Raw genomic sequence first — 13,960 nt, forward strand, 5'->3', positions numbered from 1 at the left:
GGGTTGCCGTGGTTGCCGTGCCAAAATTTTAAACTGTCAAAAAATTTGCCACGGCAGTCACGGCGGAAATGAGAAACGTGATAGAACTTGTTAAACGCAACACAACTTGACAGTACGTAGCAGGCCGTAACAGAACCCGAAAAGTGTCCCTACTCTGACGGGAATCCTTTTCATTTCCCGACATGTTAAGTTTCTATCACGTTGTGTTACGTTTTGTTACGCTTTGTCAAGATAACTACGGCAAGCTAGGATAATTGATAGCCGTTTTACTACGTGTTTAATCCGACCCGTTACGGTGTGTTGCGTTTTGCAGGCAGATGCGTTACGGCCAGTTGAGTTGTTGTACGGTCTGACACGATTCGCGCCGTCTGAAGCTGAGTATATAAAAGCCGTGCTTCTCAGGAAACTTTCATTTCAGTCTGAACACTCGATGAGCAAACATGCCACCAAGAAAGCGCCGAACAAAGGCTACCCCCCGCGCTGCAAACGACGTTCAAGTGGAGGAACAACCTGAGAGTACTTGCCTTCCACCAAATGCCTCAGAGTCAGTGCCAGTTTCAATCCAGGTGTAAGGGAGGAGCGATACTTCGTATCTTGTCTTAAAATGACTTGAGATATCCGTTCAAGAATCTCGTCGAATAGTTCTGGGGGCATCCTCAGATAATTCTGAAAGGTGTTGATGTATTCGTTGCGGAGTTCCCTGGTAAGAAATGCATCAAAGTGCCCCTGCTGCTGCCTTCTAGCTTCCGATAGCCATGGACGAACCCACAGGGACCTTGGCCTCCTTTTTCGTCTTTTCCCGGACTGTTTTGCTTCTTTCAGCTCTTTACCACGAAAAGATTTTATTAATGCTGCAAATAAGCAGGCAAACATAAAATCATCCTCGTCGTTCACATCCATGTCACTGGAATTATTTTGTTATAATAAATACTGTTGCTTGAGAGTTTTCTTTTATACCGGGAGCACAATCGTGCCCGAAACCTCTTGGATGTCCACGTTTGATCCGCACGGTACCTTGACAGAACGTGACAAATGAATGGCAAACGTGTACAACGTATCAGACCTGCATGACAAACGCAAACAACGTGCGGGAACTTAACAGAACGCATCGTACCTTGAAGCAACATTTATACATCCGTGGCAGACCGTGGATGAAAGCGCACCGTCGAAGGGCCGCGTTTTCGCTTCGACGGCACGTCACGGATACCTTGATAAACCGTGAGGAAACTTAGCACAACCTACCAAACCTTGGATTTAAGGTCAAAAATTGCAAAAGCCACACGGCGCAATACGTTTCGGACAAACGGGACTGCCGTGGTCGCCGGGAACATGGTGTAAACGCAGCATTACCACTTACATTATGTTTTTTTTCAGTTGATACCTTCAATACCAAGGATTCCTTTTCAGTTGTTATTGTAAATATAACGTATATTTGAAGGTACTATAAGTGGTAAACAAACATCATCTGGTTTTTTTTTCATTTAGCACTAATAAACTAGATTTTTTCTCCTTAGTTATAAACACTCTTGCTTCATTTTCGCTTTCATATGAAGCCTTGTTCAAGTGTTAAGTGAATGGTAGATGTTCAATGCAATTACACTGTCTGGTTCACTGTCGTTGCTTTCATAGTATTATCTTTTTCTAAAGTAGATAAATTACACAATTATTAGTAACATGCATGTAGAATGTATACTAATCTCCTGTATTTGTGTATATTGTATTGCTACAAACTATAGCCATGTTACCAGCTTTGTTATCTTACTTAAGATATATACAATCATGACATTGTCATTGTAAAATAGAATCTGTCATGTCTTGGTTAGTGTACTGATAACACGAAACGGACAGCAATCACCTTTAGGATTTATAAGTAATATACATTTAGTTTTTTACAAATAGAACCACTCTTGTCAATCCCTATATTTTTATCAGAAATAGCATTATATTTGAATAATTATACACTTGAAAAGTGCTAATAACTGACGATTTATATATAATATACTTTTAAGTTTTGACAAACAAAATTAATTTAAACAATTAATGATAATATAATATTTGTATTTTAATACTTATAAAAAATGCTAATAATAGAGTACATATATATAAGAAATAAAACCACTTTTCATAAAAATGAAACTTTTCAAGTTAATGTGGTACTGATCTGCATATGCCCGTTTATCTTTGCAATGTTTTACCGAGCTGCTTTAACATATATTGTAATCATTTCTCTTTTATGTTTGTTTGTTTATTGTTTATACCTTTTTGCTATTATTTCTTTTTACTTCTTCATTTCTATGGGATATTCATCTTTTTGTATCCCTATTTTATGTTTTCTATTTTTGTTTGTATGTGTGAACATCTTATGTCTTAAAATAGAAACCAACTGGACATGTTTTAAAATAGAACTAACTGGACAAGCACACACACATTATCACTTACATCACCCTTCACCTCTTTAAATGATTAAATTATGTACTTTGAATGTAAAAGGGCTAAATAATAAAGATAAACGAATTAAAATCTTAAAATGGTTAGACGAAAAAAATAAATAGTATATGCCAATTACAAGAAAGTCACTTGACACATACTTCAGCACAAACCTTAAAGGATGAATGGGACGAAGACATCTATCTCAGTGGACAACATACTAATAAACAAGGCATTGCCTTTCTGATAAAAAATAATATAGGGATCACAGTCAATAACTTTGACGAAATAATAATTGGCAGACAAGCAATTATAGATATTAAAATACACGAACACAATTAACATTAATCAACGTTTACGGCCCTAACATAGATGATTCCACTTTCTACGAAACACTACAATCCTTTATAAATAATAACCAAGATAAAAACATAATAGTCGGTGGTGATTTCAATACTGTTCTTCACCCATTATTAGATAAAAAGAAGGGAAACCTTTATACTCATCCTAAAAATAGAAACATTTTAAATAACATAGTTGAAAACTACAATATGATAGACATCTGGCGTACAATATATCTAAACGAAAGCAAATTCACCTGGCACTCAAACACAAAACCAAAAATATTTTGTAGATTAGACTATTTTTTAATATCTGAGTCTCTTTGCAACATTATTGACACATGTAACATAAAACCAGGATTTATGACTGACCACTCTCTAGTTGAACTTAAACTGCACAATATACAACCTGGAAGAGGCCCAGGATACTTTAAAATTAACAACAGCATCTTATTAGATGCACAATATCAAACACAAATAAAACAGGAAATATTAAATACAGTTCAAAATAATAAAGATGCAAACCCAAACACCTTATGGGAAGTAATTAAAGGAAATATACGTAACACAACAATTAGATACACATCATTTAAACAAAAAGAAACACACAAACTTGAAACTGAAACCATCAAAACCATTGAAACCCTTGAAAAACAATTGCATCAAACAAACACAAATGATACCACCGACATTGAAAATGAAATAACATTAAAAAAAACAAATATTAGATGAAATCTATCATACACATCTTAATGGAATAATACTAAGAGCGCGTGCACAGCATGTTGAACACAATGAAAAAAATACAAAATACTTCGCAAACATTGAAAAACGTAGAAGTGAACAAAAAACTGTACACTAATTAGTAGTCAATGGCAAAGATATAACAAACAGAACTCAAATACTAGAAGAACAACGTTTATTTTTCGAAACCCTCTATAAACGAAAAAATGTTGAAAATAACACCCTTTTTAAAAATACACATCACGCTTTAAATCAAGAAGAAAAACTATTGTGTGACGGTTTACTAAATGAATATGAATGTGGATTAGCACTAAAAGAAATGCAAAATAACAAAAGTCCAGTATCTGATGGCCCATCATTGAATTTTATAAAATAATTTGGAATGATATCAAAACACATTTAATTAATTCACTAAACTATTCATACAATAATGAAAACCTTACTACGCTTCAAAAACAAGGTATAATATCACTCATTCCAAAACCTGGAAAAAACTTAGAATCCTTATCGAACTGGCGCCCAATTAGTTTACTAAACAATGATTATAAAATTGCATCTAAAAGTTAAGCAAACAGAATAAAAAAAATATTACCATCGATCATTTCAAAATCTCAATCTGGTTTCATAAAAGGACGTTACATTGGTGAAAACGTTCGTCTTATCTAAGAATGCATAAACTATTTCAACAATTCAAATAATCCTGTACTAATATTCTTTGCAGACTTTGAAAAGGCATTCGATTCGCTTGATCATTTATTTATGTTCTCTTGCTTAGAAAATATGAACTTTGGTGAAAGTCTCATTCAAAGGGTCAAACTATTCTATACCGATATTAACAGTATAATCATTAACAATGGCTTCTTTTCAAACAGTTTTAACATCGAACGAGGGGTTCGACAAGGATGTCCACTCTCATCATCGCTATTTATTATTTGCATCGAGTATCTTTCACATCACATCCAATCAAATAAACACATAAAAGGCATATCACTAGAACCTGACGAAGAAATCAAACAGTCCCTATTTGCTGACGATGCAACTTATTTTTTAAACGACAATTACGATTAATTCCACAACCTAATAGAGTCGCTAACCCTTTACGGAATGACATCGGGTCTTAAACTAAACAAAAGTACATGTACTGTGCTACGAGTAGGTAAATTAAAACAAAGTAATGTCCAATATAAAAAAGAAATGAAATTTAATTGGACATCTGATGAAGCCACAACGTTAGGTATTACTTTCACAAATAATGAAAAGGATACAGTTCTTAAAAACATACTACCTTAATTACAGAATTTTAAAAACTGCTTAAAATCATGGCATCACCGTAAACTTACACTAATCGGAAAAAAAACAGTATTGAAAACGTTTGTACTTCCTAAATTAATTTATGTATTAACAGTTCTACCAAATCCACCAAATGATGTTATTAACGATATTAAATCAGCAATATTTAATTTCATATGGGACGGTAAGCCTGATAAAATAAAACGAACTCAGTTAATTCAATCTGTAGAAAATGGAGGTATCCAATTAACGAACATTGACTCTTTCTTGAATGCAATCAAATGCAGCTGGGTTAAAAGATACCTAGATAATACCAAGACGAGTAAATGGAAAATATTCTACCAGAAAATCCTAAAAAATATGGTGACTCCTTACTCTTTGAATGTAACATCAGCAATACTATCTTACATGAAATTGCAAACGAAAACATATTTCTTTTTGATGTTCTATCAGCATGGAGTGATGCCACTCATAACCTAGAAACCCAAACCAGCAGTAAAACTATTTTATGGAACAATAAAGACATAACTTCAAACAATAAGACGTTTTTCTATAAAGATTGGTTTGAACGAAGCATTAAATATGTCGACCAATTATATGACTACATAATTAAGGATTTCTACTCTTTTGATATATATGCTACATATACGGAATACCTTCAAATAATTTCCTTAAGTACTACACACTAATCTAAAGCATACCCATACATATTAAATCTGAAATCAATACAAATAATACACCATGTACTCAAACAACATTCGTAGAAAACATACTTGGAAGAAAAAACAAAACGAATAAAATATTTTACCCACTACAAATTAAAAACCCTACATAAAACTCCAAAACTCAAAATAAATGGCAAGTCCTTTTCGGAGAACATGAACTTAATTGGAAACACATATTTACCATGCCATATAAAGCAACTATTGAAAGCACACTGAGAAATTTTCAATATAAATACATCCATAGAATTATAGCTACAAATAAATATCTCTTTAAATGCAAATTATCTAACTCAAATCTGTGTGACTTCTGCGGTGAAAACATCGTACTATAGAATATCTTTTTTGGGAGTGCAAACACATCCAGCCTATTTGGAATCAATTAGTATCTTTTCTTGAACAACAGCAACTAAACGTTAAACTATCTTTCTTAAATGTAAGTTTCGGAATTTACTCATTGAAATCAATAGACTGTAATACTATTGTGAATTTTATTCTTATATTGATGAAATATTTTATCTTTAACATGAAGTACAAAAAACAAGTACAAAATTTTAATTGTTTTGTCCATAGTCTTATACTAAAAATCCAAATTGAGAAAAAAATAGCCCTCAGTAATGACACATTACAAATCTTTGAACAAAAACGGAATCGGATACAACTCTCATAATGTTTGTCCACTTATATACATTTCACTCTAATTTAGTTTATCTTTCTAAAATATTTTTGTATATTTCTTTTTCAATCTTATGAGATCATTATGAATATACAACAAAACACACAAGTCCAGTATGCTCTCTTCCCACTTTATACAACTCATCATTTTTCATAACTATTCTTCTGTTGTTCTTTTCTTTTCACTTAAAAAACACAAAAAAACACCTATCACAAACAACCAAAGAAAAAACATATTAACCCAGTGTTTTTTTTTTGTGTTTTTTTTTATCTTAAGGAAACCAAATACATTATATATATGAGAATATCTTGTATAACATGTCTGAACTTTATTGCTTTGTACAATCACTTTGTTGTATGATCATATACATGTATACATTGTATGTATTAAATTGAATAAAAAAAGAAAAAGGAAAGAAAAAAAAGAAAAAAAAGAATTAAAAAAAAAATATAAAAATAAAAAAGTTTTAGAAAATAATTTTGGTAAATGATCTTATAAAAACACATGCCAAATCATCATCTCAGCTATTCTTAAATTATATACCTGATGGAGGAGTGATATATGAGTGATTAATAATAAAAATTGAAAATTGTTGTTTTTAACTACACAACAATAAACATGGTAGGGGATACTACAAGGCATTATGTACAATATTAACACTTAAGTCCACTTTTATTCAAGTTATTTGCTCTCGCGAATCAGTCTCAACATTTAACGTGGTACAGTAAAATCCCGCTAATAATACCAACCAAGGAACTTTATAAAAAAATTCGCCTTAATGGCTAGGTGGTCTTTGTATAGAGGTTCTGCATTGTAACATCTTAGTACATGTACATTTAAACAGTAATGTTAAATATGTATGACAAAATATCAATGCAAATGTTTAAAAAGTAATCATTGGTGTTAGTTTGTCTTTAAACGATTAACATAATTAAGAATGAATATCATCACTACATGTTTCATCATTGTCATCATAATAATCAATATAGTTTTGTATTAAATGTACATGTAAATAAAACTCCGCTGCTAAGTGACAATAATTGTATAAACGTATAAAACCTTCCGTTCGTTTCATCTGCATACGAACGCTATAAATACGACAAACCACACTAAATCACTAAAAAATATCACCGAAATTAACACACACGATGTGAGATTGCTCGCAATTTATGCGCATATCTGTATTGTCATCGATTGAAGTCAGTACAAGCAAATGAATCTATACAATAACAAAATATGACGATTTTGAGCACATGAAGTATATTTGAAACTTTTGAAACAGTAATAACGTGTCAGTGCAACTGTCTGTTACAAGATGGGGAAAGATGTGTTAAAGTTTCGTTTCTAACTTGAATAATGTCGTTTATATCGACTGCATACTCTATGCGCACATCAGACCAAGTTATGGTTTATAAGGAATAAATGCTCTCTCTTATTATTTTAATGTTAAGATCATTTATGTTGTAAATAAAACTTGTAACGTCATGTCCCTTATTGCTGCCGTTTTGTTTTAGATTTTAAAGATGTCCGTGTCGTGCTGACTTCATTGAATTGTTCTTGTATTCGACCAATGATTTCGTCATCCGTTACAACATTAATAGTTTCACCTTGGAGGATGAATACAAACGAGTCTACAATCTCTATTACTGTTTTGCGACCGCTTGCCATATTCAAACTGTCGAGGAATTTCATCCATCCATTTTTGTCAAACATAACGTCGTACAGGAATATTTCCTTCAGTCTTGCACTTGGGCTGAATACTAGGCCATAGTATTTGAATCCTAACAAGGTCAAAAATTTCAAAAGATTCAGCTTAGGCATCAACTCATACAGTGCATGGAAATCATGTTGTTCCCAAATAAACGGCGCTTGGCCAATCGTTAAAGAAACGACATTGTTAGTTGGAACATTTAGGCAACGCCAGATTGAGCTGACGTTTTTCGTTTTGCCACTTACCGCTAAATATTGCACAGAGATTGGAACATATATAGCGTTAGCATACACTTCTCCAATTCTCAAATGTTTGAGGTGTGAATGTTTTCTCAGATCTAGTTCGTATGTACATTCGTTTGTGTTATGCAGGTGGTCCACACAGCGAACTCGTTCCAGGTGTACTTCTAGAAGATTAAATCTCCACCAAAGACCGTCCATAATTTGATCAATTTTATCGTGATTTTCGTGAACGCTCATCGAAAGGAACTTAAGAGAAGGGAGTCTCAATAACCACAACGGGATATTATTGTTGTCTGGTAAGGGCGTTAAGCTGATTGTCAATGATTGCAAGAGTTGAAACTTCTTTTCTCCCAACAAATATATAATTTTCGAGCAACTTTCGTCCAGGTGCAGTCGAACAAGTGAATCTGCTTTCGCAATAATACGTTGTACAGTATCTGTTTGAGCAACAAGGGGCATGTCAACAAAAACTGACTTGACATCATGCGGATCTTGTTTTAATGCAAGCGTAACAATTCTGTCGTCTACTGTATCAGTCATCATTACGTCGGATAGAGAAATGGTAATTGGATCTTTTTGTATAGCATTGTAATACGGTACACCGTATGCAGTCTCTACGACAAATTGCTTTTGTTGAGAAAATTTCAGGTTGTTCTCAGCTTCTCTTAAGCACCTAAGTTGCAATTTTTGAGTCATTTTCACAAATTTATATGTGGACATGTGCCGCCCTCGAGCAAAACTGTATCTTTCGTCCAGACTGTAACGGAATGCTAAAATTTCCTTGGATTGTGAGGCAACGTCTGTTATGTGTTTTGAAAGTTTACTTGTGTGTTCCGGCATCAATCCACACACAAATACGAATACATCAGAACAATCGAGAATCCGCTGGTATGTTGACGTATGGTTCAACAATTTCGAAAGGCGTTGTTCTTTTGATGGTCCGGTCGCGATGAATGTAGCGGCCAAGAAGTCTTGAATGCTTCTGTGATAGAATTTCACATACAAATCGTCTGTGACCTGCGATTCATACCGTCGTGTAATAACCAGTAAGCCTGTCCGTAAGCAACATCGAAGAATGTCAACACCTAGAAGTCCCGCCAGGTCTTTTTCGGAGGTCGAAGGGCCATGGTCACTCAAAAACTCAAATGCAAAACTAGATAACCTTAAAATAATATGTTTGGATGCCTTAGATAGATCCAATGCGCTAAATATTGGCGGAAGCTTTTCGATCAACTTTGGACAATCGTCTTGTACATGTTCGTTGTTAAGTGTAGACAATAGAAATCGTATGATACGGGCATGTGTGTCAACTCTGGATTGCCCAATACTTTCGTATTTGTACCAACTAAACACGGAGAATGTCAAAACCATTGGGATTTCGTTAATGTGTTGTTTTTGCAAATCTTCTAGGCATTTATGTACTCGTCTTTTGTCTCGGTCCCCGCACAATTGTACTGCAATATTTTCCACAAGCTTTCGGACGCTTTCTTCACAGAGTTCCTTTATCTCATACAAATAGTCTTTGCTTTTCAATGGTATCGTGCTAATCTCCGAATGTCGAAGTGTAATAAGTGTAATACATTGGTTTAAATGTTCTCGGCTAGGCAATGTTCCAGGATTTATCATTTGCCATTCATCCAAATCGTCCAATACCAGCAAAACTCTATGGGCATTCGTCAACAAGTACTTCATAACGAACTCATAATAGTGCTGATTTTCAATGAAGAGCTGCCTCCTGATCATGTCTGCAATGGAACCAGCCTTTTCCAAGGATATGAAAAAGATGAAATCAAACGTGTCTGATAGGTATGTTTCTTCGGATTGTTCAGGAGCTCCTCCGTGTTTGGAGCGGATTTCCTGACACCAATGATCAACCATGTGATGACAAAATGTTGTCTTCCCTCGGCCAGAAGAACCTAGCAAGTATACATTTGTCGGAGTTTCACCGAAGAATTCTCGGTACGTGGTCACCCTCTGACGGTCATCACTGCTCTCGTCAACCGAAAATCCATACCGGCGTTTAACGCTGACTATGTTTGAATCCACGTAAACCTTGTTCACATTGACAGTCTTAAAAACAATTTTCAGAACTTGAATTTCATTAAGTTGCTCGTAGATTTTTAGCAAAAACGTCTGGACAGCAACTACAAAAACAAACATTTACCAATCATACAATCTGCTATCCACTTTAAATTTACGCACTAGTATCGTACCCGCAGCAAACACGAGACATAAACTTATAGGTAATTGACAAATCAACAATTACGAAAAAATACACCATAAAGCTAAGTATTGACTTAAATTATTGACAACATATATATAAGTCGTTACATTTGAAGGTTAATTATATTTGCTTTCACCATAAAAGTAATATCAAGTTTTTATTAACAGTCATTGAGATAATACTGTTCATTGTAAATATGTACCTAGGGTTACAGTAGCTGGTGTTCCTAGGGTTATAGTTTTGGCAGATTTAGAAATCTCATCCCTGAATTGTGGATCCTTTATATGGTTCAAAAGTACTTTTACTGTCCTCTTGAATTCCTTTTGATAAGTCAGAAACTCTTGCTCATCTAGATTTGGTTCTGCCAAATGTGCAATTTTATTCCTCATTTTAGTAAAAGCATTTAAGGCTTGATACTCAGTCGAAGGTAGATTGCAACACTTTCGTAACACAACTGCAACTAGAGAAATGTCCCAGTCTTTAATATTCGGCTCTAGGGGAGCGCCCGGAAACAGCAAAGCGATTTGCTCTCGATTCCGATTAAGTTTCAGCTTGAGATCTGATTCATGTTTGCTCAGAAATGTGCGGAGATCTTGACAACCCGTCTGTTGAATGCAGTCGAATAGCAGCCGCTTACATATTTCATTTCCAAGTTTGAACAACTTGTGTAACTTCGTCCAATTCTCAGTGCCTTTCTCGGAGTTGTGCACATTTGTGGCCATAATGAAACCGTTTAACATCAATTATATTTACAGCTTAAATACATTCGCATAGTCTTGATCTGGGTCTGGTGTGTTTGTAGCCTCGTTTAATCTGTTGAAATAATAAAAACATACTAGTACATCAAAACGTAAAATGTGCTAGTATATTACATAGTGTGACTTGTTGGTGAATAAATATGACCAGATTGTAGATAAACCTTACTGTAGGTATGGTAAACTATTTGTTTTCAAGTACAGTAAAACCATTTTAGTACCTTTCGTATGACCTTCAATCCATTAATCGCATATAACCATGAATACACATTTAGAATAAGTTTTTAGCACGTATTACATACACATATGCTGAATATATTTTATTACACACTATAAACTTGTACATCGTCCGTATTTAGGCGTCATTATTAATTTGTAAATGCAATTAACTTGTCAGATAAACATGAGATAAACGTGAATACTAGTATATCTGGATGTTTGATTGTTTGTTATCACTGTACTTCTGTTTAGAAACACTTCAAAATATCACAAAGTAAATAAGTGTGCAAATGTTCGCCGCATCTATATACACTGGGAGATGCGAATACATAATATTATGTACAATAGTATCTACACACCTTCCTGCACAACAAAGTTGTAAGGAATGTATTCTGGAATATATGTTGCTTGTGTTGAGCTTATAACGAAAACTATATGTATGTCTTTTTAATTGGTAGATAAATTTCAATGAGAAGAAGGGAAGTGCATATATGCCATTTATCCCATTTTCAACGCGACATTGACGGTATAACACCTTATGGAATATACTAGCCTGTATTCAACACTGTGGGATATACCTGTCACGTGCACAGGGCACGTGCACGGACTACTTTTTACTTTACCACTGAATGTTTTTTCATAATTAATAAAGTCGAGAAAACTTTAGCCTCAAAATTATACGACCTTCAATCTTTAAATCTAGTCATGTGACATAATTTTTTGCCATCCGTATAATGAATCAGCTGATTGATGGCGTCATAAAATGACACTTAGACACTTATTGCGTCATTTTCCCCCCCAAAAAATGACGATTTATTATAAACGCGACTTATTTCACATGTACATCTACTGTATATCGACATACGGTTTTTGAATTGTCAATTAATCACATGTTCCTTATTTTGTGTAATGTGCATTGTTTATAATCCATGCATATACTTTTGACATTTAAGAATGTACAACAAGCCATACAAATATCGCACAATTCATAAATAATCTGCAATATTTGCTATCCGATTTAATTCACGTTAAGCATAGAGCTGTGTAAAGTATATGATGGTAAAAATAGCACCACACTGGAATTCGGAACGTCCCATTTTGTACACGGGTATTATTTACTGATTTATCTGTTGTGTAATGGAATGTTTTCCATTCTTTGTGTATTTATATATTAAATTATTTTCTTGTACACAATAAGGGCATTTATCATAGACAAATAACATTGTGCAAGTTTAAACATAATTATGTTTGTATGCAGAAATCTGCAAATGCATTCGAGTTTACCAACGGCTATTATTTGATAAACTGCTCCGGTTCATTTTAACAGCAGTAATGTTCATTAGAGTGCATGACGTAGCGTGTCACGAATAAGAAAGTTTAACAAATTCATTTGAAAAAAGTGATAGGATGGCATAAGGGTCTTTATGCTAACATAATTATTAAAGACCCTAGATGCAAAATCGCCAATTATTGAGTTAAATGGAATATTAGATGGATTTTAAAGGATAATTAAAGGTAAGATACTAGTTCGAACGTGTTTTGGTTTTTGTTTGTACTTTTGTCGTTCCCTGTTCTCGGGGAAATGATTTTAACATGGGTTAGCGATGGGCACAAGGGAGGCAACTGCGTACGGCTAATTTATTACTGAAAAATTCCTGCGCGAAATCTCGTTCATAAAAATAGTGCCGATAGGGGGTCGGAATTACGTCATTTTTAAGGTGGTTTTCGATTGGATATGGTTAAAATAACCACTAATGATATAAGTTAATACATTTATATTCGCGGGCAAAGCACTTTCGTTTCCACACAGTTGCGTAGAAGATTAAAAGAAAGCCTCAGAAAATTTCCGAGATCGAGAAAAATAGGTAAGATACATTGCCCAGTAGAAAAATTGTTTTATTTTGTAGGTTAATCATTCTCCTTTCCATTCATGCCACTGATTGCTTTGCAAAATGCCGTGATTCTGCTTGTTGTTGCTAATGTATGGACCCACTATTGACCCGTTTCATGAATGGCAAGATGGCCGCCGTTGTTGAAAATTCATACGACGTAAATATCATTTGTTCTTTTTTTTCCTCTGTAAAGTTGCCAAAAAATGTGTTGCACGTGCTTAACATCATCGAAGGATATATTTATGCCGACATTATATCGTAATGGTAGATTTCATTCGTGTATCTGTAAATAGACGTTTGGATAATACAAAATACAGACTTGCACAATTCGGACAGAAAGTATTTCGGATATAGCATTAATGATACAAGATACAAGAATCTTTATTTAACGTCGGATGTGAACAACAATTCGATACAGTCACTGTATTTTAGTCATATTATAAAGATATATTATTTCTTTGATTTCTTTTTTTTGCAGACATATGTTTGATACTAATAAGTCAGAGTCTTAATATTGGGAAGAGTTGCAAATTCAAGAGTTTGACTCGGAGTCTAACAGTGAGTGTTCGGAGTCTGACAGTGAGCATGTATCACCGCAGCCAGGTCAATTTACACAGGACCTGGCTGCAATAGCTGAAAAGTTGAAGCTTCCGCATGAGGTACTAGATAAAAAATAATTTGCAATGTTAACCAATAAATATTTTTCTTAGTCTAAAA

General features: G+C 34.1%; 1 protein-coding gene across 1 annotated transcript; it reads right to left on the reverse strand.

Moving 5' to 3' along the window:
• Positions 1-6,853: 6,853 nt before the first annotated feature.
• Positions 6,854-11,516, reverse strand: LOC127871111 (uncharacterized). Its single transcript, XM_052413817.1, has 3 exons — positions 11,354-11,516; positions 10,580-11,190; positions 6,854-10,297 (listed from the first exon to the last, which is right to left on the reverse strand). The coding sequence occupies exons 2-3, from the start codon at positions 11,115-11,117 to the stop codon at positions 7,692-7,694; spliced, it is 3,144 nt and encodes a 1,047-aa protein (XP_052269777.1). The 5' UTR covers positions 11,118-11,190; positions 11,354-11,516; the 3' UTR covers positions 6,854-7,691.
• Positions 11,517-13,960: the final 2,444 nt, after the last annotated feature.

This window comes from Dreissena polymorpha, chromosome 3 (assembly GCF_020536995.1).
Source record: "Dreissena polymorpha isolate Duluth1 chromosome 3, UMN_Dpol_1.0, whole genome shotgun sequence".
In the NCBI taxonomy this organism is placed as follows: Eukaryota; Metazoa; Mollusca; class Bivalvia; order Myida; family Dreissenidae; genus Dreissena; species Dreissena polymorpha.

Coding starts and splice junctions, on each gene's coding strand:
- LOC127871111 (XM_052413817.1), bottom strand. CDS start 11,117: ATGTTAAACGGTTTCATTATGGCCACAAATGTGCACAACTCCGAGAAA. Junction 10,298..10,579: donor ACCAGCTACTGTAACCCTAG/GTACATATTTAC, acceptor TTGTTTTTGTAG/TTGCTGTCCAGACGTTTTTG.